The sequence below is a fragment of the Panthera uncia genome (assembly GCF_023721935.1).
Source record: "Panthera uncia isolate 11264 chromosome E2 unlocalized genomic scaffold, Puncia_PCG_1.0 HiC_scaffold_19, whole genome shotgun sequence".
Taxonomy (NCBI): domain Eukaryota; kingdom Metazoa; phylum Chordata; class Mammalia; order Carnivora; family Felidae; genus Panthera; species Panthera uncia.
In genome coordinates this window covers 28,605,275-28,631,613 of record NW_026057588.1, presented here as the reverse complement: position 1 = coordinate 28,631,613, position 26,339 = coordinate 28,605,275, and the positions used below count along the sequence as shown (strand labels likewise).

At 35.1% G+C, this 26,339-nt stretch overlaps 1 protein-coding gene across 6 annotated transcripts in view; it reads right to left on the bottom strand.

Annotated features, from left to right (window-relative positions):
• CHD9 (chromodomain helicase DNA binding protein 9) overlaps positions 1 to 26,339 on the bottom strand; it is a 233,508-nt gene that overhangs the window by 146,893 nt on the left and 60,276 nt on the right. For 5 of the 6 annotated variants that reach the window (XM_049621122.1, XM_049621121.1, XM_049621124.1 and 2 more), the window contains exon 2: positions 7,028 to 8,650. In XM_049621122.1, the coding sequence (XP_049477079.1) occupies positions 7,028 to 8,485 (1,458 nt within the window). In that variant the 5' untranslated portion in view covers positions 8,486 to 8,650. The other variant, XM_049621127.1, reaches the window with a different exon arrangement.

Genomic DNA, 26,339 nt, shown 5'->3' with positions numbered 1-26,339 from the left:
TTTTTTTTTTTCGTATTTGAGAATGGAGGAAAATCTTGTCCAGATCAAAAATCCTATGAAATTCCATGAAATGGTCAATGTAAACTTGTACTGCTTTCAGGTACACAAACACATATTCACGTAGGAAAAAATCTTGCTTTAAAGACTGTCCTTTCGTAATCTGTAAGGTATTACTTGCATCATAAATGTGCAAGGTATTATTTGCACAGTTGAGCATAGCAAATTACCAGATTTTATGTAACTGAAACTGCAGTCCACATTTCCCAACTATGTGCTTACTATCCCTTTTCCTATATTACCCACACTACATTGTATTAAAATATTTCCTTAATTTAAAATAATTTCAGCCCAAATACCCAAATGAAGAAACCTGATCACCCACACTGATGTATTCCAAAACAACTGTGTATTCATGTTATCATAATAGATATAAAGTTGGATGGCTCAGTAGCCCTATCACATTGTTTTCAATTTCAGACATTAACAACAAGTAAATGACGGAGTAGTCCTAAGCTATCTGGAAGTGCGCCTCATCAATAAAATTAAACACAACAAAATTTTGTTAGACCTACTTTGAAGTTTGGCTTGGATCTCATGCTCTTCACATACTGCACTAATCCACAAATTTCTCACCAACTGCTGCCTCTTCCCCACCCCTGGAATTCACTTCCTGTTCACCTTTCACCCTTAAGTATGCATGTTAGAGATCAACGGCCTTAAAGCTACTGTTAACGACTGGAGTTTCTGTTACTCTGATTCTTGGCAGGCTGTGCAGAGCTCAACTCTTCTACAATACAGTACAGAGTTTAGTTATTAAGATCGTATTTTAGAACTAGCTAATATTCCATGAATTTCTCCGTTCAAATAGAATATTTTAATCCTGAAGACATGACAGAAATGTCAAAGCCAAAAACTAGTCCACTTTAACTGGGGGAAAAAAAAGGAACTAAAAGGGAAATTCCTATACATAATTTCTATTTTTTGTTCTGGCTTAGACAATAGGAATTCTGAAACTTCTTATAGGCAATATACCACACCAAATGCATAAAGATTTAAGCAAACTGATCAACAGAAGGATGGTATAAGATTTTTAATCACTTCAAGGAGACGATCTAAAAACTTCTTAGTTTTTTCTCTTCCTTTTGTCCAGAGTATAAGTGGAGTGACAAGTTTTTTTTTAATTGTACACACACACATATATATATATGTTGGGTTTTTTGACTTAGGAAAAGTTACCACTAGGAGAAAAAAAAACCTAGCAAAGAGCTTGGGATCCTCTGAGTTCAATTGAGTATAACAACATATAGCAAATCCCTTTAGTTTTACATAGGTTTTTTCCCATTCTTTTTAAACATAGTTTATGAGTTTTTTTTAATGTTTATTTTTGACAGAGAGAGAGAGAGACAGAGCATGAGCGGGGGAGGGGCAGAGAGAGAAGGAGACACAGAATCTGAAGCAGGCTCCAGGCTCTGAGCTGTCAGCACAGAGCCCGATGCAGAACTCGAACTCACAGACCCCAAGATCATGACCTGAGTCGGTTGGATGCTCAACTGACTGAGCCACCCAGGCACCCCCCCTTCTTTTTTAAAAACACCTTTCCTTCTACACAAAATTAGCTATGTTTCTGCTTAAGAAATGTGTTCCAACAGATTTTTACTTAAGTGGGGATCCTTACTTAAGTGTAAAAATAACCATTACATATTTGAACATACAAGACCTCCATATAAAACTCTCTTTCTCTTCATCTTTTCCTAACCAAGCATTCTACCACCATCATCATCGCCCTCTGGGGGTGGGAGAGGGTGCCATATAATTAAAGATTTTCATGCTTAATAGAATACATTTTAACTATCTGGAAATTTACTCATGTTTAATAAGTTCCCTGACATTGTTGGATAGCAGAGAACCTGTCATATTTCTTTATCTTTCTTCATTATTTGTAATCACCACTCACGAGCTAAACAGGCAATATGAATATGTCCTGCAATGAAACCCAAAATTACAACTGCAGAGTCTTAAGAGTTGAAAAGAACCTACCAATTTAGTCCATCTTACACCCACTATAGGAATTCTTTCTGTGACACATCTGAGCCATTCTATTTACCTGCTTTCACTGAAAGGAACTTCAAACTTCTTCTTTAGTATCAGATGATAATCCACTTTTCTGTGACTTTCACTTAGCAGGCCTAATTCTGACCTCTAACGTTCTTTAAACACTTGAAGATAATGATCACATTTATCTTTAGAGCATTTGTTGTTACCTTCTTATTATACAGTTTTATTAAAAATGTCTCAACACTCTTGGAAGCAATAGCTATTTTGGTTTACTTCTCTTTGTTTTGGGAGTGTTTTTCCCTTTGGTAATGGATAAACTATTTGCCAACATGGCCAGAAAACATGAGATGCATGCTCTTTTCCACTTAAAGATTCTAAAGCAAGTTTCTGCCTCATCAGTAGGGTAGATTTTTGAAAGGGGGAGGGGATAAGTAGGGAAAAATCATTTAGTATATTATTGTTACATATTACAATGTGCTAACATACTTTGAAGGAAAGTAAAAGTGGGTAAGACAACAATATAATGGGCTTAAACTTGGTTTGAATCCAGTCTGGCCACTGGCTATCTCCACACTAGCTGTGTGTGTCACTTGGGGTATATACTATTTAATTTCTCTGTACTTCAGTTTCCTCCCACAGAAATTCAAGGAAATAACTGTATCCAAATAAAAGGAGTGTTGTGAGGGATCCATGTATTAATGTATGCTAAAGTATTCAGAATACTGCTTAACACAAAGTAGGTACTCTACATGTTAGTCATTATAATATTTGCTATTGCTACACATCTATTTTAAACTGAATTGTAATGGTAATATATGCAAGAAAAATATAAATACATTTTAATTAAACATGATCCAGATTTTTCCAGTGCTCAATAATAACCTTATTTTTTATGTGGTGCTTTAGCAATCTTGTAATGGTTAAACTATTCAGCCATTCAAAATCATTTTCAGAAAAAGTTAATAACTTGAAAAATGTCTGCAACATAGTAATTGGAAGGTGAAAAGAGCCACTTGCCAAAAAGCATGAACTATAATGACCTCAACTTTATTTCTTAAAAATGCAAAAATATGTAGGTGAAGGACAGGGATGAGACAAACAACAGATCTCACTGGAAACTCATACAGCAAAATGTCAACAATGGCATCTTTGGTAGTGGTATTACAAGTAACATTTAAAAAAAATTTTTTTAATGTTTATTTATTTTGGGGGCAGAAAGAGAGAAAATGTGTGTGTGTGTGTGTGTGTGCGTGTGTGTGTGTGTGTGCGTGTGTGTGGTGTGAGCAGGGGAGGGGCAGAGAGAGAGAGGGAGACACAGAATCTGAAGCAGGCTCCAGGCTCTGAGCTGTCAGCACAGAACCCAATGGGGGCTTGAACTCACAAACTGTGAGAACACGACTTGAGCCAAAGTCAGTCGGTTAACTGCCTGAGCCACCCAGGTGCCCCACAAGTAACTTATTTTTAACTTGTTTGTTTTCTATATGGTCCAATTTTTTTAAAAACCACATATTAAATTTTTTATCACAAAAAAATTCATTGTCTTAAAATGTGTCTGACATAGGCTATTCAAACAGGTGTTTCTCTACTTTCTTTAAAAACCTATAGGTAATGTAAGTTTCCCTATCCTTGGGAAGAAAATGAAAAATTCAAGGTACTAAATAAAGTAATAAATTCATCACAGTATGAAACCAAAAAGGAATTATGTACATCCTAAAATTATATTTTTTGTTTTGAATGCTATTTCAGCTATCCCACGTATTTTACACGGCTATCAAACTTACATTAAATTGAATTTATAAACATTGAGAGATCACATAATGTGATTTCTACTTTACAAAGAAGACAAAAATGAAAGATTTTGTGTTACAAAATAGCAGAAGGTGTCTGGCATAAGAGAGCAATGAAAAGTTTATAGTATTTTTTTCTCGAAATTCCTATGCTCTAAAAATTACACAGGAAAATAAGCTAGTATTTTCTTTATGTTTAGTGAGTACTTACATTTAGGAACACTTGCTATAGCTTCTTACCCTTTTTCTTTTCTCATGGTAAAATTCTAGAGTCAATTATATAAGAAATGTTCTCAGCAATATTCACTGTTTTTAATGACTGACACAGACTTCAGAGTACTTACTTCAAGATATTTGAAATTATATCCACAACCACCTGACCTCAGTTGGGACATAAGAAAAAGCAAGGCTTAGAAGTATTCTTTACATATCCAACACTCTCACTGAAGCTTTCTAGAATTCTGAATAGAGTGCCATTATGAATTTTCACACATTAGGTTAAAGAATATCTTGTTTTGGCTATAATAAAATGAATCTCGTTTTTTTGATTTGGATAAGCCAAAAGTTATACCAAATAAGAGATTATTTTTTAATTTCTAATGTCTATATACATTCAACTATGCTAATTTAGTCTGAAATGAAATTACTGCAATTAAGAGAGACAGTTAAAAAAAATCTAAAAGAAAAAAATTTATTTCCAAAGAATCTGGGGAAAGACCATAATAACGTAAGAAGAACTACTCATTAATACAGCAATTTTTCTATGTAGTAACCATAACCATCCAGAACATTCTGAAAATTACATAGCCAAAAAAACTTGTAATCTCCACCAAAATTTATTAAAATTACACGTATTAAATCAAATTTCACATATTTAGGATATATGACCTATGATTCAGTACATATAAAACCTATATACATTTCATAAAACTCAGTCATAATCATCCTCCACCTTCTCTACCAAATCTATCCCTCGTCTTCACCCCCACAACCAACAACTCCCAAATATTATTAACACTAAGAAATAATAGGAAACTTGAGAACAGCTTTTTGATAAGTCAACAAAATATTCCAAACCAACTGCCTTTTACCTGTTTTTGAACACCTAACATAAAGAATGAGATGTTAGCAAAACAAAAACTCTGGAACAAAAAGGTGAATGGATTTAAACAAAGCCTTATGAATGTATCAGTAGAGGAAGATGGTTTATGAAAGGATGGGTCTGAATGGGTCTGAAAAAAATTTCTCTGAGACAGTACTATCTACATGCTAGCAAAAGGGACTACTTTAGTTACTTATAATTACCCTTTATTCATTCCAGATCTATAACTTCTTTTAAAGCCAACAGAAATGTTTAGAAATACATGAATTAAAAAAATAATTGATGACAAGGCCCCTAGAAAAATAAAAGTAAACAGTAAATAAATTTTGGGCTTCATAACGACAAGTATACACTAGACAACATGACTAGTCCAACTAGTCAGAAATCTGCATATTAAGTGGACAGATGACCCTAGGTTCAAGCAGTAGAGGTTTTTCCCAGGGTCCTTCTAAAGAGGATGCTTGGTCCTCTTCCAGTAGAGGGAGCAAAATCATAATATTCTACTCAGGCTACAAAAGAGAAGGGAGGGTTTATGAGTGCCTTTTAAATATGTTAAAATCTACCTAAACATTTCAAAAAAAATGTACTGAAAATACCACTTGAAACAAATAAAATCAAGCTAAGGGAAAAAAATAAAGATTTTATCTTCTTTAAACACTTGAAAGCTCTGAAAGGAATGAATAGTCCCTACATGTTTAATTTTAAATACTGTGATATATTACATTGTCCACCAAATCTCACAGGTAACCAAGGAACTTAAAGCATTTTAGAAATCCTTAATTTAACGTGATTTCAGACAAATGATAAAATATTACATTAAATACCTTTTTATTATAAAAGCAACATGGTAGCATGACAAAAACTATAGAAAACAAAGGAAAGTATAATTGTACTACCCTGACTGAAAGAATCTATTTTAATATTTTTTTCATATGCATATTTTCATACTGCTATGAGAAAAAGCATAATTATAAAAATGTTTATTAAGTGCTTACTACATACTAAGCATAGTTCTAAGTACTTTTACATATTATAACTTTTTAAATCCTTACCAAAGCTCTACTACGTAGATCCTGTTATTATTCCACATTTGAAAGGTAAAGCAAATGAGGCACATAGAAATTCTATAATTAGCTAAAAGTCACACAGCTAGTATGTAACAGTAGCTAAGATTCTAACCCAGGTAGTTTGGTACCTGAGCCTGTACTCTTAACCACTTTACTGTGATCTTAATTTTGAATTATACTTTTCCCACATCATTAACATGGTATTCGGTATTAGTCTTCAAAGTCTTTTTAATGTTTGTGATAGTCCACCTAATACACTATGATAATAAACTATGATGCTTCCAACTGTCCTGTATAGATAGCAGGAGATAAATATCTTTGGATATATTACTTTTGCCACGTTTGGGGTATTGTAATAAAGTATTTTTATATTCAAACATACAACCTAGTTGTTTTCCAAAATATCTGTATCAGTTGACAAAGGTCTATAAGTTCCAATTTCACCATAAATTCACCAGCATTAAGCATTAACTTTTTTTCTAATACATAAAAATGAAACCACACTGCAAACTGAATTATTAAAGTTGTATATTATTCTGAATGTTTTATTAGCTCAACTTACCTTTTTATGAAATTTCAGCTCCTATGCTTTATCCAGTTATCAACTGAGGTCTTAAAAGTTTGCTTATAAATTTATATGAGCCCTTTATAAGAGTATTAACATGATAAACATTGCGATAAAACGTTCCCAGTCTACTGTTTTCCTTCTAATTATGGTTAAGTTTTCCTTTTTGATAATAAATTGTTTCATTAAAGGCAATTATAATTGAAAGTTACAAAAAGGTCTTAAAACCTGACTATTTTCTAAATATAGAAGTTAATGTATTGCTCTGAGCACATCAATGAATAATTTCCAAATGTAAGTCCGCTAAAGCAACAAAACCTATGTCAAAATATGCATATTCACATAATAGAATGACTGAGTTTGAGCAACCTTGGATAGGTCTCACATAAAATTAACTCAATGAGTAAAAGCCCATCCTACCCGAAATCATCAAAATAAAAGAGCTACAAACCTGTCGCTGTAAATATAGGCGATTTCTGTCATGTAAATGCTGATGATTCGAAAGTGATGAATGCCAACTGCGAGCTGGACTGTGCAACTGAGTTTGAGCCATCTCTGAAGGCCGAGTTACCAGATGTGAAGTAAACTGCCGTTCAATGTCATGATCTAAAACATGACTTGAATGATCCTGTCCAAATGTTGCCTCATCAAACTGGGGAAGGAGACCCTCCTGCAGGAGGTCTTCTGGGTCAAGTCCCGTGAATGGCTCAGTTTGAGACTCTACTTGATGAAGTAAATTCTCTTCTAAAGATGAAAAGCCATTAGTTTCTACGTGATCATTGAAATGGCCCATTTGAGTTCCTGAGTCAACAGGATCTGGGAAGTTCATGTGCACAGGAGATAATTTTGAATTGCTATAATTACCCTGAGGATGTGATGAATGCAACATTTGGAAATTACTTGAATTCAACGATGTATTGGGATTTAGCATATGCTGAGTGGAGTCTTGCTTGATTCCCCTATGAGGTGAAAAGGAATTACTTCCAGTAAAATCTGATAAAGCCTGATTTGTATGATTAGGTGCAAGAACAGCAGAGGACTGCAGAAGACTGTTGGGTGAGACGTGATTACTGGAAAAGGAATAATGTGAAGAAAACTGCTGTGAATTACTGACAGAACAAGAAGTCATATTTGGAGAAGGTCCATTAAAATTCCCTTCTTGGTGATTGCTACACTTGAGGAAGTGTACTGAAGGATTTGATGTTTGAGAAAATTGCTGCATTGAAAGAGACTGTTGCGACGTAGATGCATTCGTAATTTGTGATGGGTGGCTAACACTGACTCTGTGTGGACCAGAAACATTAACATCCATAAAATTTTTAGACTGGCTAAGAGAATTTTGCCCTGGGTTAAGACTGTTTCTGTTTTGCTGTGAGCGTAGTGAAGTGCACTGTGTTTGTTGTTCACTGGCCTGAAATAAGGCAAAGTCATGGTGTACCACAAAGCTTTTATTTGGATGCATAGGGTGAGAATGTCCTTGTTGGTGGAAAGGAGACCCATTTTGATTTGAAATGCTGGTAGCTGTCTGATGGCCCCACATTGGACTGCCATCTGCTACATCTGGAAACAAACCATTGGGTTGGTTTTGGGGATGGATTGGAGAACAATTAAATTGAGAGTGTGGAGATAACACGTGTTCAGCTGGGCTACCAAAAGGCTGATTGACCTGGTGAAATTTCATTGAATCAAACTGATTTAACTGCTCATAATCAGTTATCTTCTGATGTGTTGGAGTACCTTGAACATGGTTGAGTGAGTCTATGTGCAAAGGTTCAAATTCTGCACCCAGGTTCAATTCATCGACTAGTGAAACAGGTCCTGGCTGTACAAATGCATCATCTGACAAACCTTCTAAGGTCTCACCAAAAAGATTGGCATCATCAAAAAAGTCCATCATTGGATCTGTCATCTTGAAAAATCCAGTGACGATCTGAGCTGTTCACTCCAAATGAAGTATATTCAGCTTCTCTGTAGTAGATACTATTGGATCATTTCCAAAGGTCATCAACTAATCCGAAACAGGTCAATGTTCATTATTGCTCTAGATAATGACATGTCATGAAGTGTCAGAATCCTAGGAAAATAAGAAAAAGCAATCAAAGTTTAATGATGAGTATTCATTAAAGTTCTACAAAGTTTATAAATGATTTTAAAAACCTATAATCTCAGTGTACAGTATTTTTTATAGAATAATTCATTGCAAAAAGCTCATTAATATTCCTTACAAGGAAAAAAAATGCTGGTGCATGGGACATGACTATATGCATTTAAAAGTAATAATGCATATTACTTTCATTTTGAAGTTCATATATTTTGATAGAATGTAAACTTTGAGAATGGTATGTCAGACTTTCACGTAGACCATGAAATGGCCATCACTCCCTAGCATCACTCCCTAGCAGCCCTGGCATGCATAAAAAATGTATGTATTACACTTGAAAGCAATGTTAAGATAGCTGACATCAGACCTTCTCAGATTGGCCCAAATGAGATGAGTTAGCTATCTGGTCAGTTGACAGACCATGCAGACAGGTGATAGGTTGGGGATGTTCCCACATATTGCTACCATGGTCCCCTTGCCCACCCCCATGGAAGATGAGCCTTCCTAAGAACCAACTGATTTAGATATCCATGTAGCAAAAGCAAGCACCTTCCTGTTAATAGTCATATTCATTACTCTGTCCCTAAGTCTCCCCCCTTGTCCCAGTAGATCATTTGGAATACAAATATTGCTTACTTACTAAACTGTGCAAATAAATGTGTGGTGACAATCAAACTAAGGCAAAAATAAACAGTAGCAGCTTGAGCTAAGTAATAAATTAGTCTTATGATAGTCTTAAGAGGAAAAAATGATTACATTTATGTAAATATATGTATATATATACACACACATACACGCTACTTCTGTGTGGAAAGGATCTAATGGGTTACTCATTAACATGAAATGGCTAGCTAATTTTCTTCTAGGCCTGTATTATTCCAAACATTTTTTCATAAAGGCAATTTATAGCTCTGCCCTACTGTCTTGCACAGAGAACCACAAATGGAGGTTCCTGCTCCTCTACATATTAGTGTATTTAAAAATTAGTAAAGGCCAGGGGCGCCTGGGCGGCTCAGTTGGTTAAGTGTCCAACTCTTGCTCTCGGCTCAGATCATGATCGCATGGCTTCATGGGTTCAAGCCCCACTGGCAGTGCGGAGGCCGCTTGGGATTCTCTCTCTCACCTCTCTCTCTCTGCCCCTCCCTTACTTGCGCTATCTCTGTCTCTCTCAAAAAAAGAAAGAAACTTAAAAAAAAAATTAGCAAAGGCCTAAGAAACTTTTCCAGAACTTCTATTTTGGGAGGTCCATAATAGGAAATACAAATTTCCTAAATAAATGTTCGCTATTTTAATGTAGAAATACTTTTGAAAAATTCTGAAAAGTAAAACCTACCAAAGTCTATATTAATTGTAATTAGAAATTGTCTCATTGTTAAGCACAATGGTATCCAAGTGCTTTAACAAATATATGATTTTAGAAGTGAAATACAGAAAAAAATTATTTTTCTTGATTTTATAATTGTGAGATGGAACAGATGAAGGGCTATGTGGTCTGCAATGAACAAAGCCATTAGAAAAATATAAGGTAGGTTAAATCACTTCTCTGGAGCATATCTTATTTTCAGCTTCAGACTCCAGACTAGGGAACTTTTATGTATACCTAAGTCATTAATCAGGAAATCCATGTCTTATGCTTTTATATGGATGTATGATTATCAAGAGGAACATAAAATGAGATACAATGAAAGTTACCAAATCCAATACATCATCAAATATGAGATACATCATTACCTGATATAACATGAAGAAAAAAAAATGCCGTCAATTAAACTATGGCACTATACCACTTCACATTTTTATTTTATAATGAACGAAATGACCTTTTTAAAGGTTTTTAGACTTAGTCTTATTCCAAAGGATCTGACAATTTCTTCTGCCTTGAGGTACTCTGCTTGGTCCATAAAGCACTTGATTGTTGCTCTGTAAGTAAATGTGGAATTGCTGTCATTTCTTCAACAAATATTGCTTCACTACTATTAAATTTATGCTCTGCTACTCGTTTCTGTGCCTCTCTATGTAATCAATGCCTTTTTGGTTAAATACTGAAAAACAGAGTATATTTGTAAAGATATTTTAAATAACAAACACATGTGGTACTATTGAACGTAGCCCAACTGAAGCGATGGCAAGATAAAGAACCATGACTAACTTTGTGTACACACAGACAACGACTCCATGACAGCCACCTGGGAAATACTGACTGAGACACATCCCAATTTCAGAGATATTAAAAGGGGGAAAAAATATGCATTTTAGGATTAACTTCTTAAATAATGAGAATGTATTACTTCAAGAGTTCAGAACCCAGAACTATAAAAATCTACTGCCCAACTGAATGTTGACAGATATGACATTAGTTCATATAGTTCTATTTACTGTGATAACAGTGAACTTAAATATAAATAAATATAAAACATTATTAATTTATACAGATTTACTATTTGTTCTTAAAAAACAGTTCTTAAAAAAACATTTGTTCTTAAAAAAACAGTTAAAGTATTTTTAGGAAACTGCTCTGGAAATAAATATGTATCAGAGCAGTAACAAAACAGTCCATACAGGAAAGAACTGGTACAGTCTTTGCAATTTTGTACATGATGGTAAATTATGCTAAAGCAGAGTGTTTTCTACATTTATATAACCTGAAGCTTAACAAAAATATGGGAGAAGTAGACATTTTAATTAAGAAACCAAGTTTGGGGGCACCTGGGTGGCTCAGTCAGTTAAGCATCCAACTTCGGCTCAGGTCATGATCTCATGGTTCATGGGTTCGAGCCCCACATCAGGCTCTACCGTGACAGCTCAGAGCCTGGAGCCTGCTTTGGATTCTGTTTCTCCCTCTCTCTCTACCCCTCCCCTGCTCACGCTCTGTCTCTCTCTCTCTCTCTCTCAAAAATAAATAAAACAGGGGCGCCTGGGTGGCTCAGTCCGTTGAGCGTCCGACTTCAGCTCAGGTCATGATCTCATGGTCTGTGAGTTCGAGCCCCGCATTGGGCTCTGTGCTGACAGCTCAGAGCCTGGATCCTGCTTCGGATTCTGTGTCTCCCTCTCTCTCTGCCCCTCCCCCGCTCATGCTCTGTCTCTCTCTCTGTCAAAAATAAACATTAAAAAAAAAAAATAAAAAATAAATAAATAAAACATTAAAAAAAAAAAAGAACAAGTTTGCCATTTTCTCATCCAATAAACATTTATGGATAAACAACAACCTACACAAACTCGATGATAAGTAGTAATTGATACCTGAGGGAATTTAGACATGTAAATAGAACATTATCAGCACGTTACTTGTGCTTTGCTAAAAGTACATAAGAGGAACATCTAATAATGAAGAAAATGAACATAAACACTGATACTATACTAAGAAGATACAGATTCCATATGTGATAAGACATATGTAAGTAGTCGACCTTAGTTATAAAAACTGAGACTGAAGGTGAACTATGAAAAAATGCACAAAAAATCTAATAAAGCCATGTTTTCTGATTTGAACAGTTTATTCTACAATTGACACAAGGCTCATTTAAGTTCTTAAGATCTAGTGTTGTAATTTATTCTGTAAATGTACCATTTTCTAACTTTATGAAAATATCACATCAAGCTTGTTTTAACTTGTTTAATTAGGCAAATATTTATGGACTGTCTATTATATCCAAAGCAACTTTGTAGAAACTGCAAAAGTTTCTGCCCTCAGGAAGTTCAGAATTTAAATGGAGTAAAAAGGGGGGAATGGCATGAGAAAAACACAGTACATATTGAATAAAATATGGTAATTGTGTCCTAAGAGAGGCACAGGTTCATCGAGAAGATAATTTATAAAAATAACATTTTTGGCAAGTTATTCAGGAAAAACTTCTGGGAACAGTTAGCATTTGAAGAAGTCTTATTAGAAAAGGACTGGAAGGGAAGGTCAAAGAATTCAGGAATAAAGAAATAGCATGAAGGAAGTAAGTACAGTATGACCATTGCAGAGGGTATATACAAAGGAAGAAAAGTAGAAAATAAAGGCAGAAATGTAAGTTGGGAGTACTGCTGTAGGGGGCCTTATGGATTAAGTACATTAAAAGAATACATTTGGGGGACAGAATTCTTCTAAGGTTGAGACAAGTATTTAGAATCAAAATAAAATTACTTCTCTATCTTCATTTCTATATTTACTGGATGCCAATGACCTGAGGATCAAACAAAACGGATTCAAACATCAAAAGGACAGAATCCCTGCCTTCACAAAGTTCATAATCCAGAGGGGAAGAAAACACATAAACACATAGTGATATATGCCTTAGCAGAGATGTATACACAGCACTATGTTATGGTGGCACAGATTAGATCGCAGTTAATTATTTCTGGAGAAGATCGGCAAAGGCATAGAGATGAGCTAACACTTGAACTGGGCCTTAAGAGTAAAAACAAAATCATTGAATATGTGTTCTGAAACAGGATTTATGTATATAAACATACTTCAATTGTAAGTTGACTTCCTCAATATCTAACAGTTGCTTTCTTTCCAAGACATCTCTGTATTCTCCAAATAAATCTCTCAATATTTTTCTACTAAATGAATTAGTCTTCCCAGTAAATTCTACACACTAAGAGTCTCATCCTATTTAATACTAAGAGCACTGATCCCTACCAAATTATTCGTTTTCTATTAGTCATCTCTTCAGCATTTCTATACATTAAATTTGTGCTACATTAATTTTTACTTTGTTTATGAGCTACTCATAGCTATTTCAAATTTATATTTGGAGAAAATTCAGCTTCAGAATCACCTGATTCAACTGTCTAGTAACCTGTGCATACTACAAATAACACTCCATTATAAATCTGTATTATATTTCTTTTTATTTTCTCTCCACTAGACTATATACCCTCGGGAAAAAAAAAGGAACACCTTTATCATCCTCGTATCCTTAGTATGTTGCCTAGCTTAGTAGGCACACAATAAATTTTTGCTGAATCAGTGGATGACTGCATAAGAATTAGAAAGAACATGATACCTAAAACGAAACATAGACCAGAGTCCTGCCTCTTCCACTTCCTAGCTGTATGATTTTGAGAAGATCACATACTATTTGTTTTCATCTGTAAAAAAAAACAACAACAAAAAACAAACCCAAAAAACAGGAAACAAATAACACATAACAACACAAACTATTAACTACAGTCCTGTCTGCCTCAAAGGTGAATTATAAAGTAATGTATTAAATAAAGGAAGCGGTAACCCCTATTAAAATAGGAAACAGGTGTTTTACAATCCTTTCACTCTCTTGCATTATTCCTAAAACTGGCAAGGACACAGTGGAAACACTACAAGAAATGCCCAGAGGTAAAGGAGGACTTAGCATTTAGAGAACTACTCAATAGTGTAGTGTGGCCAGAGCATACTACTAGCCAAAACAGAGATGTTGAGAGGCAAGCAGAGGTCAGATATCTAAGGCTTTAAATTAGCCATGTTAAGAAATCTGGACTTTATCCTAGAGGCAATAGGGAGCTATTTCACTGTTCAAAATTTCTCTGGCCTAACACTTGATTAACTTTTTTACTGTGGTAAAATTTGAAGTTATTTTTGGATAGCAAATAGCAACTCTCTCAATAACAGTGACCAAAACACTTAAGTTGTACCCAGAAATATTTATCTGTCATTTTAAAGAATATCTTTACTTGGCAAAATAAAAAGCTGGCAAACTTCAACACCATTTCTTTATTAAAAAAAAAAAAAAAAAAAAAAAGATCTATGAACTTCTAGAACAGTTCCTGTTAAGGAAACTACTTGAATATCTGTTAAAAATTTCTTTAGAAGTTCAATTTTCCTCCTGCCTTCCTAGGATTGTTTAAAACAAACCTAATTATGACAACCTTCAAATTCTTGAAGACTTATGTCTCCCCTACAGCTTCTCTTTTCAAAGCTATCAGCAAAAATTTTTCCAGCTTATTGAAATGTGAAAAATCCTATATAAAAAATAGATACTAGAAAATACCCTCAGATGAATAAAAACGAAAACACAAGCAAAAGTTATGATGCAGCAAAAGCAATGGTCTAAGGGAAATTTATACTTGTAAACAACCGCATTAAAAAAAATCTCAAATCGATAACCTAACTGTACACCTTAAAAAAATAACCAAACTTGGGACACCTCGGTGGCTCAGTAGGTTGAGCACCTGACTTTGGCTCAGGTCATGATCCTGAGGTTTGTGGGTTTGAGCCCCGCCTCGGGATCTCTGCTAACACCTAGGAGGCTGGAGCCTGCTTTGGATTCGATGTCTCCCTCTCTCTCTGCCTCTCCCCCGCTCACACTCTGTCTCTCAAAAATAGACATTAAAAAAAATTTTTTTTTTAAAGCAATAAGCAAACTAAACACAAAGGCAGCAGAAAGAAATAATAGAGCGGAGATAAATGAAATAAAGAAGAGAAAAACAAAAGAGGAAAATCAATTAAATTTAACATTAGTTCTCTGAAAAGATCAACAAAATTGACAAGAAGATCCCAATTACTAAAAACAGAAACAAGAGAGGATATTACATATAAGACTATAGAAGGACTGTATAAGTCCTTTTTATATAAGAATAAGTCCTTTTTAAATAAGAATAATATGAACAGTACACACCAATAAATTGGATAAACTTAGATGAAATGAACAAATTACATGTCATGTAAACTACAAAAATTGACTCAAAAAGAAACTGAAAATCTAAATAGACCTATAACAAGTAAGATTGAATCTGTAATCAAAAACCTCCCAAACTTCCCTGGACAAAAGTCCAGGACCAGATGGCTTTAATAATGAACTCTACCAAATACTTAAAGAATTGACACCACCAATTCTTCTCAACTTGTTCCACAAAAATAAAAAGGTAGAAGTACTTTCTAACTCATTTTGTGAGGCCAACATTATGCCTGATAATGAAGCCAAAGACATCACAAGGCAAAAAACTCAAAACCAAAAAACAAGACACTAAAGACTAATATCTCTTATAAACATAGATGGAGAAATTGTCAACAAAATATTAGCAGACCAAATCCCACAGCATTTTATACATATATGTACATATATGGTGTATTATATGAAAAAGTGAGAATTATCCTACACATGTAAAGGTAATTAACATACAAAAGTCAATCGATATAATACACTGCACGAATAGAAAGAAGGTAAAAGAACATCATCATATTAATTGATGCAAAAAAAGCATATGACAAAATCCACTACCCTTCCAGCACCCTTTCATTATAAAAACACTTAATAAAATAGGAATAGAAAGGAATTTCTTCAATATGATAAAGGCCCTATATAAACAACTTAACACCTAACATCAAACTCAACAGTAACAGAATGAAAGCTTTTGTCCCCAAATCAGGAACAAGACAAGGATGCCCACTTTCACTACTTGTATTCAACGTAGACTGAAGGATCTAGCCAGAGAAAACAGGCAAGAAAGTAAAAGAAAAGCCATCTGAATTAGAAAGGAAAAGGTAGAATTATCTCTGTTCACAGATTACATGATCTTGTATGTGTGTAGAAAACATACACACAAACTGTTAGAGCTAATAAACAAATTCAGCAAAATTGTAGGATACAAATCTATGCAGAAAAACCAGTTGTAGTTCTGTGAGACAGTAATCAACACTATGTAAAGGAAATAAAACAATTCCATTGGGGGACCTGTCTGGATCAGTTGGTAGAGTGTGTGACTCTTGACCTAAGGATTGTGAGCCTAAGTCCCACATTGGGTGTAAATAAAATAGAAAGAAAGAAAGAAAGAAAGAAAGAAAGAAAGAAAGAAAGAAAGAAAGAAAGAAAGAAAAAAAGAAAGAAAGAGGAAATTATTAAACATAGAGATTACTTAAAAATAAAATAGAAAGGGAAAGAAAGGAAGAAAGAAAACAATTCCATTTACAATAGCATTAGAAAATAAGATACTTAGGAATAAATTTAATGAAAGACATGTAAGATGTGTACACTGAAGACTATATACATTGTTTTGAAGACAAAACACTGCTGAAAGGAATGAAGGTAGATCTAAATAAATGGAAAAACATCCTGTGTACATGGACTGGAAGACTTAATATTGTTGAGATGACATTAATACTCAAAGCAATCTACACATTCAATGCAATTTCTATCAAAATTCCAATGACTTTTTGCATATACAAAAAAACTCATCCTAAAATTCATATGGAATTTCAAGGGACCCAGAAGAGCCAAAACAATATTGAAAAAGAACAAAGTTGGAAGACCCACACTTCCCACTTTCAAAACTTACCACAAAACTACAGTAATCAAAACATGTGGTATTGGCATAAGGATAGACAATATAGACTGACGGAATAGTAGGGAAAATCCAAAAATAAACCTTCACATGGTCAACTGATTTTTGATAAGAATGCCAAGAACATTCAATGGGGAAAAAATAATCTCTTCTACAACTGATGTTGGGAAAACTGAAGAGCCACGTGCAAAGGAATAAAGCTGAACTCTTACCTTACACCATAAAAAAAATTAACTGAAATATATCAAAGATCTAAATTTAAGAGCTAAAACTGTAACACTATTAGAAGAAACCATAGGGGCAAATCTTCATGACTTTGGATTAGCAATGGTTTCTTTAATATCAAAAGCACAGGTAATAAAAGAAGAAAAAAAAAGATAAATTGAACTTCATAAAAATTAAAAACTTGTGCACCAAAGAATACTATCAATAGAGTAAAAAGACAACCCACAGAACGGGAGAAAATATTTGCAAATCATATATCTGATAAAAGTTTAATATCTAGAATTTATTATTTCTAAAAAAAAATTTTTTTTAACGTTTATTTTTATTTTTGAGACAGAGAGAGAGCATGAACGGGGGAGGGTTAGAGAGAGGGAGACACAGAATCTGAAACAGGCTCCAGGCTCTGAGCTGTCAGCACAGAGCCTGACGCAGGGCTCGAACTCACAGACCGCAAGATCATGACCTGAGCCAAAGTCGGCCGCTTAACCGACTAAGCCACCCAGGCGCCCCAATAGCTAGAATTTATAAAGAACTCCCAAAAACTCACTACTATACTCAACCCAATTTTAAAATGGACAAAGGACTTCAATAAACATTTATCCAAAGAAGATATAGGAATGCCCAATTAACAGAGATACTCAACATCAGTCATTAGGAGAACGCAAATCAAAATCACAATAAGATTTCACTTCACAACTACTAGGAATATTATTTTAAAAATGAAAAGTAACAAGTGTTTGAAAAGATGTGGGCAAGTTGGAATACTCCTACATTGCCATTAGTAATGTAAAATGGCACAGTCACTATGAAAAAGTGTGGTTGTTCCTTAAAAAGTTAAAGAATTACCATATAACCCAGGAATTCTACTTCTAGATATAAACTATACACCCCAAAGAATTAGAAACAGAGACCCAAATGTTTATATGCAAACATTCATAGCGGCATTATTCACAACAGCCAAAAGTTGAAAACAGTCCAAGTATCCATCAACAGATGAATGAACAAAATCTGGTACATACCTAAAATGGAATGTTATCCAACCATAAAAAGGGGATAGAGTTCTGATACCTGCTACAATGTGGATGAACCTAGAAAACATTATGCTAAGTATAATAAGTAGACACAAAAGGGAAAATATTATATGATTCCACTATACAAAATATTTAGAATATGTGGAATAGGCAAATTCATAAAGATAAAAGGATTAGAGATTACCAGAGGCTAGGGAGAGGGAAAAATAAGAAGTTATCTCTTAATGAGTAGTTTCTGTTTAGGGAGGTAGGGAAGAAAGGGAAGACAGTAGTGAAGGTTACACAATATTGTCAGTGGAAATAATGCCACTGAATTTTACACATAACACATTAAAAATTTAATTTAAATTTAAAAACATTTTTTATTTAAGGGTACCTGGGTGGCTCAGTTGGTTAAAGGACCAACTCTTGATGTCGGGGCATGGTTGTGAGATAGAGCCCTGCGTCAGGCTCTGCACTGACGGCGAAGAGCCTGCTTGAGATTCTCTCTCTCCCTCTTTCTGCACCTCCTCTGCTCACTCATTCTTGCAAAATAAACTTTTAAAAATATTAAAAACAATTTTATTACGTTTCTTTATTTTTGAGAGGCAGGGAGAGACAGAGCGCAAGGGGGGAGGGGCAGAGAGAGAGGGAGACACAGAACCAGAAGCAGGCTCCAGGCTCTGAGCCCGATGCGGGACTCGTGAACTGTGAGATCATAACCTGAGCCGAAGTCGGACGCTCAACCGACTGAGCCACCCAGGCACCCCTTAAAAAATATTTTTAATTAAAAAAGCCAGACATGTTTTTTCCTCAAGGCTTTGCACTTGCTATGTACAGTCTTTTTTCATTTCATCCAGTTCTTTCCTCAAAAGTAACTTTCTCACTGAGGCCCTTCTTGACCACCCTATCTAAAATGTCACCATTTCCAGAGCCTGGGTGGCTCAGTTGGTTAAGCGCTTACTCTTGATTTTGGCTCAGGTCCCGATCTCACAGCTAGTGGGTTTGAGCCCTGTATTAGGCTCCATGCTGACGGTGCAAAGCCTGCTTTGGATTCTCTGTCTCCCTCTCTTTCTGCCCCTACCCCCCCAACCCCCTGCCCGCCACTCACTCTCTATCTCTCTCTCAAAATAAATAAACATTAAAAATAAATAAATGAAATGTCCCCATTTCCTGTCCAATACGGGATATTCCCCTTCCCTGCTTTATTTTTCTACCTTAGCACTGGCTAACATTCTATATATTTTACATATTTATCATGTTTAAAGCTTATGCTTCCCATAAAATGTAAGTTCTACGTCAAAAATTTTTATATGATGTATCCCTAGTACTTATTATATAAGTATATAATAAGTATATAAAATATAGTAAGTAGTCAATAAATACTCATGGAATGGACCAATTTTTCTTTTTGGTTGGGGAGAGGGAATGCTACATAAGGCAGAAATTGTTTTTGTTCTTTTAAAAAATCTTACATGAAAGTCTTTTTTTAAAAATGGCAACACTGATTACCTGGACATTGGAGTTTATGGTCCATGTAAAAAATATTTTTTATTTTTAATTACGGTAAAACATATATAAGCAAAAAACTTACAACCTTAATTAACCATTTTTTAGGGGTACAATTCAGAACCTTTTAACACATATTCACATTGTGCACACACTCTCTTTTTCATCTTGCAAATTTGAAACCATGCATCCATTAAACAATTCCTCATTTCTCCCTCCCCACATCCCTGGCAACCACCATTCTACTTTCTCTTTCTAGGAATTTGACTATTCTAGATACCTGACATAAGTGGAACCATACAGTATTTGCATGTGACTGGGTTATTTCACTTAGCCTAATCTCCTCAAGATTCATCCATTTTGTAGTATGTGTCAGAATTGCCCTTCTTTTGAAGGCTGAATAATATTCCAGTGCATGTGTATTATGGCCTATTGTTTATTGCCCACCCTCCCCCCCCAAGTATTTCTCAAGTTCTTTTTGAATAAGAAGCATGACATGCTGTAGAATCTACCCTTTGGTAGTATGTTCAGCTTTTTTTACATGGGAAGTGCAGTAATAAAAGACATCTGGATAGCAAATCACAAACTGTGACCCAATTTTCAGCCCTCAAATGGTTAGAAAACTTCTACCCAAGGAGCACCTGGGGGTGGCTCAGTCGGTTGAGTGTCTGACTTTGGCTCAGGTCATGATCTCACAATTCTTGGGTTAAAGCCGAGTCGGGCTCTGTGCTGACAGCCTAGAGCCTGCTGCAGATTCTGTCTCTCTGTCTCTGTCTCTCAAAAATAAATAAATTTTTAAAAATAAAAGAAAATAAAAAAAGAAAACTTCTACCCAAAGTACTCTGAAACTAATTCTTTAATATGGATATTAAGTATGTCTCTTCTTAATTTACCTAACAGTTACTTATAAGCCTACACAGACATTTTCAAAGTAGGCTAACAGGATCCAAAAAATTCATTACCCCGAACTATAGACTAAAACCTATTAGTATTATTTGTTTTTCCCTTATCAGGAGACCAAAATTCTAATCTCTGACAGTAACTGAATGTGTGACAACACAGTTAGCCCTCTGGACTTCAGTTTCCTCATCAATGACAGGTTTCGATAAGATGCCTGTGAAGGTATCTTATAACTCAACATTGTATACTGTAGTTTACTTTCCATTCACATATTCAAAAGTTATAAAAATTCTATAGACTTCCAAGAAAGAAATTTTTAAAAAATTACCCCAACCAAACTAGAGATGTAAGCTCCATCAGGAAAAAAAGCTTAAAATTCTCATCAAGGAAAAAAAGCAAGGAAGACTTAAAGTGGTGGGGCCCCATATTCTAAAATAAAAACTTACTGAAATTAAATTTTTAAAAGTTTTTAATTTTAAAAAGACCATGCTTTTTCCTCCTCTTGAAGACATCAATTATTACCTTCTATGTGTAAAATTCCTTTAAAAATTTATGTGAAAGACAGTCATTCTATTAAGTTGTAGAAATATCCTCATCTTTTAATTTTTCAGGCTAATATGACCGTAACATATAACAACAAGAGTATTAGCAAAACTTAGAACCCAACAAAAATATACACCAATTTGAAAGTTATCCAGAAGGACATCCTTCTAAATTATTTTCAACAGCTAACTAACAATTAAATCCTGAGGTTGTTCTATTAATGTACAATACACAAAATCATGAAAGAAGCCCATAGAATAAAAGACTTTAATGTCATATATGCCAATCTCTGTATTTGTTTATACTGTTCTATTAAATCCCATCCTTAACTCTGCTGTATGTATCATCAACATGTTTTGGATTAATCTCACTGCAATATATCTAACTTCAACTGTTTAATAATAAAGTAGATCCACTAGTCAATTAGGACCATATGTGGCAAAGGTAAGTCAGCAGCAAATGTAGAGCTGAAGGACCCCAAGGTTTCCAACTGCCATCTCTCTAAACTGCATAACCTTGAGCAGTTCTTGGAACCTCTCAGTCTGTTTCCCTTAGGTGATCATCTACTTGACAGGGTTATTCCAGAGTTCAGAAGAACAAATCCAAAGTCCCAAAACATGGTAAATGCTCGACAGATATGTATTTCCCTCTCACTGACCTGCAGAACTAAGAACTGATGACGCTACATTAATTTGCTCGAAAACTGCTAAGATCCAAGCCTGTTATATCTGATTGTACTTAGTTTCCAAATGATTTAAAAAATATTTATACAAATCAACAGTATTATCATATGCCTATATCTGCCTTCGCCCTCCTAACATATATACTTGTTCTTTTTATTCTCTTCCTAAAGATATCAATGCCCCTCCACCCTTATTTGCTTCTCTTCTCCCATAGGTAATCCATGCTCAACCATGTTGAAATGTTGGCCTGAACTCAACTTTCTCCTATCTCCATTAATATGTACAAGAAGTTCTCTACACCTACAACACTGACCCCCACCTCCCACCTTCCTCCACTTGATAAGTAATGTCTTTTAGATTAAACTCAAGTTCTACTATTTCTAGGAAGCCTGTATGTAAATGTACGTGTACACACGCACACTCTTTCTCTCTCTCTCTCCTCGAACTGGTAAGCACTCATTTTCCCATAACTTACACACCGTATTACTGTTCTGGGTCTAGTAGTACACCTAGAATGTCTACTTTAGAAGGTCTAATTTAGTAAGTCTGTCTTGTCTACTAAAGACGAATGCAGAGATTAGTTCTTATTCATCTTTATATCCCTAGCATCTACCACACAATTCCTGGCACACAGTAAATACTCAAATGCTTTCAAGAATTCAATAATGTCATAACATAAAACAAAACTCATCAACCCTTAATAGTTACTCCAAAGCTGAGATTCAAAACCATTCTTTTAAGCAACAACATATCATTTTTTATGGCTTTAAGAAGCTCGCACTGAACTGTCCACTTAAAAATGTTTAAAATAGTATATTTTATGTTATGTATATTTTAGCATAAAAAATGCCTCAGTGATCCAATTTAAAGTTTAATTCTCGGGGCGCCTGGGTGGCTCAGTCGGTTAAGCAGCCGACTTCGGCTCAGGTCATGATCTCATGGTTCGTGAGTTCGAGCCCCGCGTCAGGCTCTGTGCTGACAGCTCAGAACGTGGAGCCTGCTTTGATTCTGTGTCTCCTTCTCTCTCTGCCCTTCTGCCTCTGGAGCTCTGTCTCTGTCTCTCTCTCTCAAAAATAAATAAACATTAAAAAAAATTAAAAAAAAATAAAATAAAGTTTAATTCCCAATTATCCCTCAAAGAATCCTATTTTCATTGAGAAGTGATTCCACAAAGGGTTCTGTATAGCACAGCAGTTAAAGTACGGGCTCTGAAAATAAGACTAGTGAAAGCATGGAATCTTGGCTTTATCATTTACTAGCTGTGTAATCTTAGGCAAATCACATAATCATTTTGAAGCTCAGTTTCTTCACCTGTAAAATGGGGATACTAATAGTACTATCTCATAGAACTATTGTATAATAATCCACATAAAACACTGTAAACAGTTTGCAATCTGTGCTCTTTAGGGCACTGGGTAATCTTTAGTCACTGAAAGTAAGAGATTGGACCTCCCCCTCCCCCACTACCCCACCAATAAAAGATTTCACCCTGAGTATTCTGTTTTTATGTATCTTACAGATTGAGCTTTCTAGTAGGATTTTTAAAAAACAAGGGATTCAGGGGCACCTGATTGGCTCAGTTGGTAGAGCATGGAGTCTTGATCTCAAGGTTGTAAATTTGAGCCCCACATTGGGTGTAGAGATTACTTAAAAATAAAATCTTAAAAAAAAAAGGGGGGGGGGGACTCCTTGCTTTAAAAGACCTGAAAATCAGTAATGTAGATAGCATTCATTTTAATGTTTATGTTAACATCTCCGTCTGCAGATAATGAATTACTAAATTCAATTACTTACTTTATTGGCATTCACACTTAATTTAGTCTTGCTTTGCATCTTACAGAAAGGGAAATCTTTGAAACATAATCTCATCTCTACTCTTGGTAAAAGGTGACTGAGGATAATTCGGGGCTGATATTGAAAACAGATTATAAATTTCCCGGATGCCACGGAGTCAAGTCAAGTTGTTTAACTGAAGTCGTCCTAAACATCAATCATATCCCTAATCAAATTAAGCATAAATATGTATTATAAAGCCAAATAAATTTCATTTAATATCAAAAACAGGAAATTGACTTAAACGCACAACTTTCTAAAGTTTAAAAGACACTAAAAATTGAGACCCAAGTTGATTATTACCACTAATTTGCAGGGTTGTTGCATGGTTTAGAAATACATTCAAAGTTCCTAAAATATAGTAGGCACATAGTAAATGCAGCTTTCCCTCTGATACCTGTCAACTCGTTTCTGATTTCCCAAGAGTCAAACTCTCCCATGACCATTAAGCTTCTCCACACCTACTCAGATTCTTCGCTAATAATCTCTCATGCTGTCCCCCTCATCTTCAATATTCTCATGACCATTTGCTCAACCCACCATACTATATTAACACCACTGTAATTTGACCTCTAGATCTCAGTCCAATTCAATCCAATTAATATTTTGCATATTTATAGTATTTATTATATGCCTGGTACAGTTCTAATACCAACCTGTACCTTTGGTATGGTCCATGCTTTCTTTTGCTCAGAAATGTCTAGATTCATTTCCCTATGCTTCTAGGCCATCTCTATGTTTTCTCTCCCCAAGCCTTCAACTGGAACTTCCCCAATCTCACCCAAGGATAATTTTGCCTCTTCTTTAGTCTTCTGAGGTTTTCCAGTTGAAACTCACCAATCATCTTTTCAGAAGCATGTATCTTTCTTTGCATCTGGTCTTTTTCTTCTAGTGATTCTCAGAAGAGGAAGTATGACTGGAGTCAGTAAACCTTTCACCTCTTATTACCATTCCACCTAGCTTTTAAGCAACTTATACCCACATACATTTCAACTCTGTTTAGGATCTTTAATCATCCCCTTTCAATTACCTGCTTCCTTTTTAACTCAGCAGTGGGTCTCCAGACCTACCTTAACAAAAAGGTACAAACAAAATCATCTCATGTCTATCCTTCCTTCTGTTCAGTGACAAATATTGAGAATAGGTGATCCACTGCCTCCATTTTCCAAATACCCACTTACCTGTTAACCTCTTGTATTTTAGTCTCTGCTCCCATAAAAATACTGCAACTATACTTTGAAGGGCGACTAATAAGTTCCTAGACAAATCCAAATGTTCTCTCAATCCCTCTGACCACGAGGAAACACTTGCCACCACTAACCAAGTGACAGAAGCTAACCTCAAAAACGCAACCTTCTATAAGAAGCCTCCAATCATCCATGCGTCTGCATCTATCATATACTATTTAGGCACCAAATGCTCAAAGAACAAGGCCCGTGACTTATTCATCCATGGTACCAGCTATGACCCTGCTTGGCCCATAACAAAAGCTGTTTAAATGTTTTCTGAACTCAGTTCAAGTAACCCCTCTGCCTTCTGGAAATTATTTCAGCTTCTATGACACACACTATCTTGGATTTCCTTTCTTATAGCTTCCCTTGCCTTTCTGATTCATTTAAGGTAGTGTAATAGACTTAAGTTTCTATGCAGTCACTTTATTTCTATCAAATCCACTTAGCATTTCGAATTTAGTCAAATGTTGACACATCTTCATCAACATGTCTTCTAAAATGCGATTTCACATTCAAATCCTTCAGAAATTCAATTCCATTTTTTTTGAATACTATAAATTATATAAAATGTTTTTCTTACTACTGATATAAAATAAAGATATAAAACTCAATTTCCCACTACTTTAATGAGACCATATAGCATCTCATTGCCTTCCTTGAAGTATCTGACCACAAGCATACCAAGGAAGCAATAGCTGGGGTCCCTATTTACCTAATGATGCATGTCCCTGTTAGTAGCACTTTGAGCTTTGGTCATTCCTGACACAACACCCAGCATTCGTCTCAGGAATAATACATAACCTTATAATACTTTCCCTCCTCCTTCCCCAGGGCCATCTTTCAAAGTATCACGTACATTTCACCTAATAGTTACCAAATTCACTTTGACCAAAAGTTCTTTCCCATTTCCTTCAAGATTTCTTTAAGTTATAGACACATGTTATTTTTTCATTCTTTCCAAACGATATCCCCTAAAATGCTGTACTATTCACTGTATTTCACAACCAAATATTTTTAAGGATCAAGAAAAGACACTGTTTAAGATAAAACAAAATTTGGGGTACTTGGGTGGCTCAGTCGGTTAAGCGTCCAACTTTGGCTCAGGTCATGATCTCACAGTTCGTGGGTTCGAGCCCCGCATCGGGCTCTGTGCTGATAGCTCAGAGCCTGGAGCCTGCTTCGGATTCTGTGTCTCCCTCTCTCTCTGCCCCTCCCCAGCTCACACTCTGTCGTCTCTCCCTCTCTCAAAAATAAATAAACATTAAAAAAAAATTTGGAAAAAACATTTATGCAAAATATATGAAACTTAATCATTATCCTAACACTTTTTCCCTCTTCTTATAAAAGAATAAGATATATTAGAAGTTATCTTTCAGAAGTTATTTGACTATAACTTTGAAAACAAAAAACTATGTTTTGTTTGAATATGCTGTAATCCAACAGGCACACCATAGGTGCT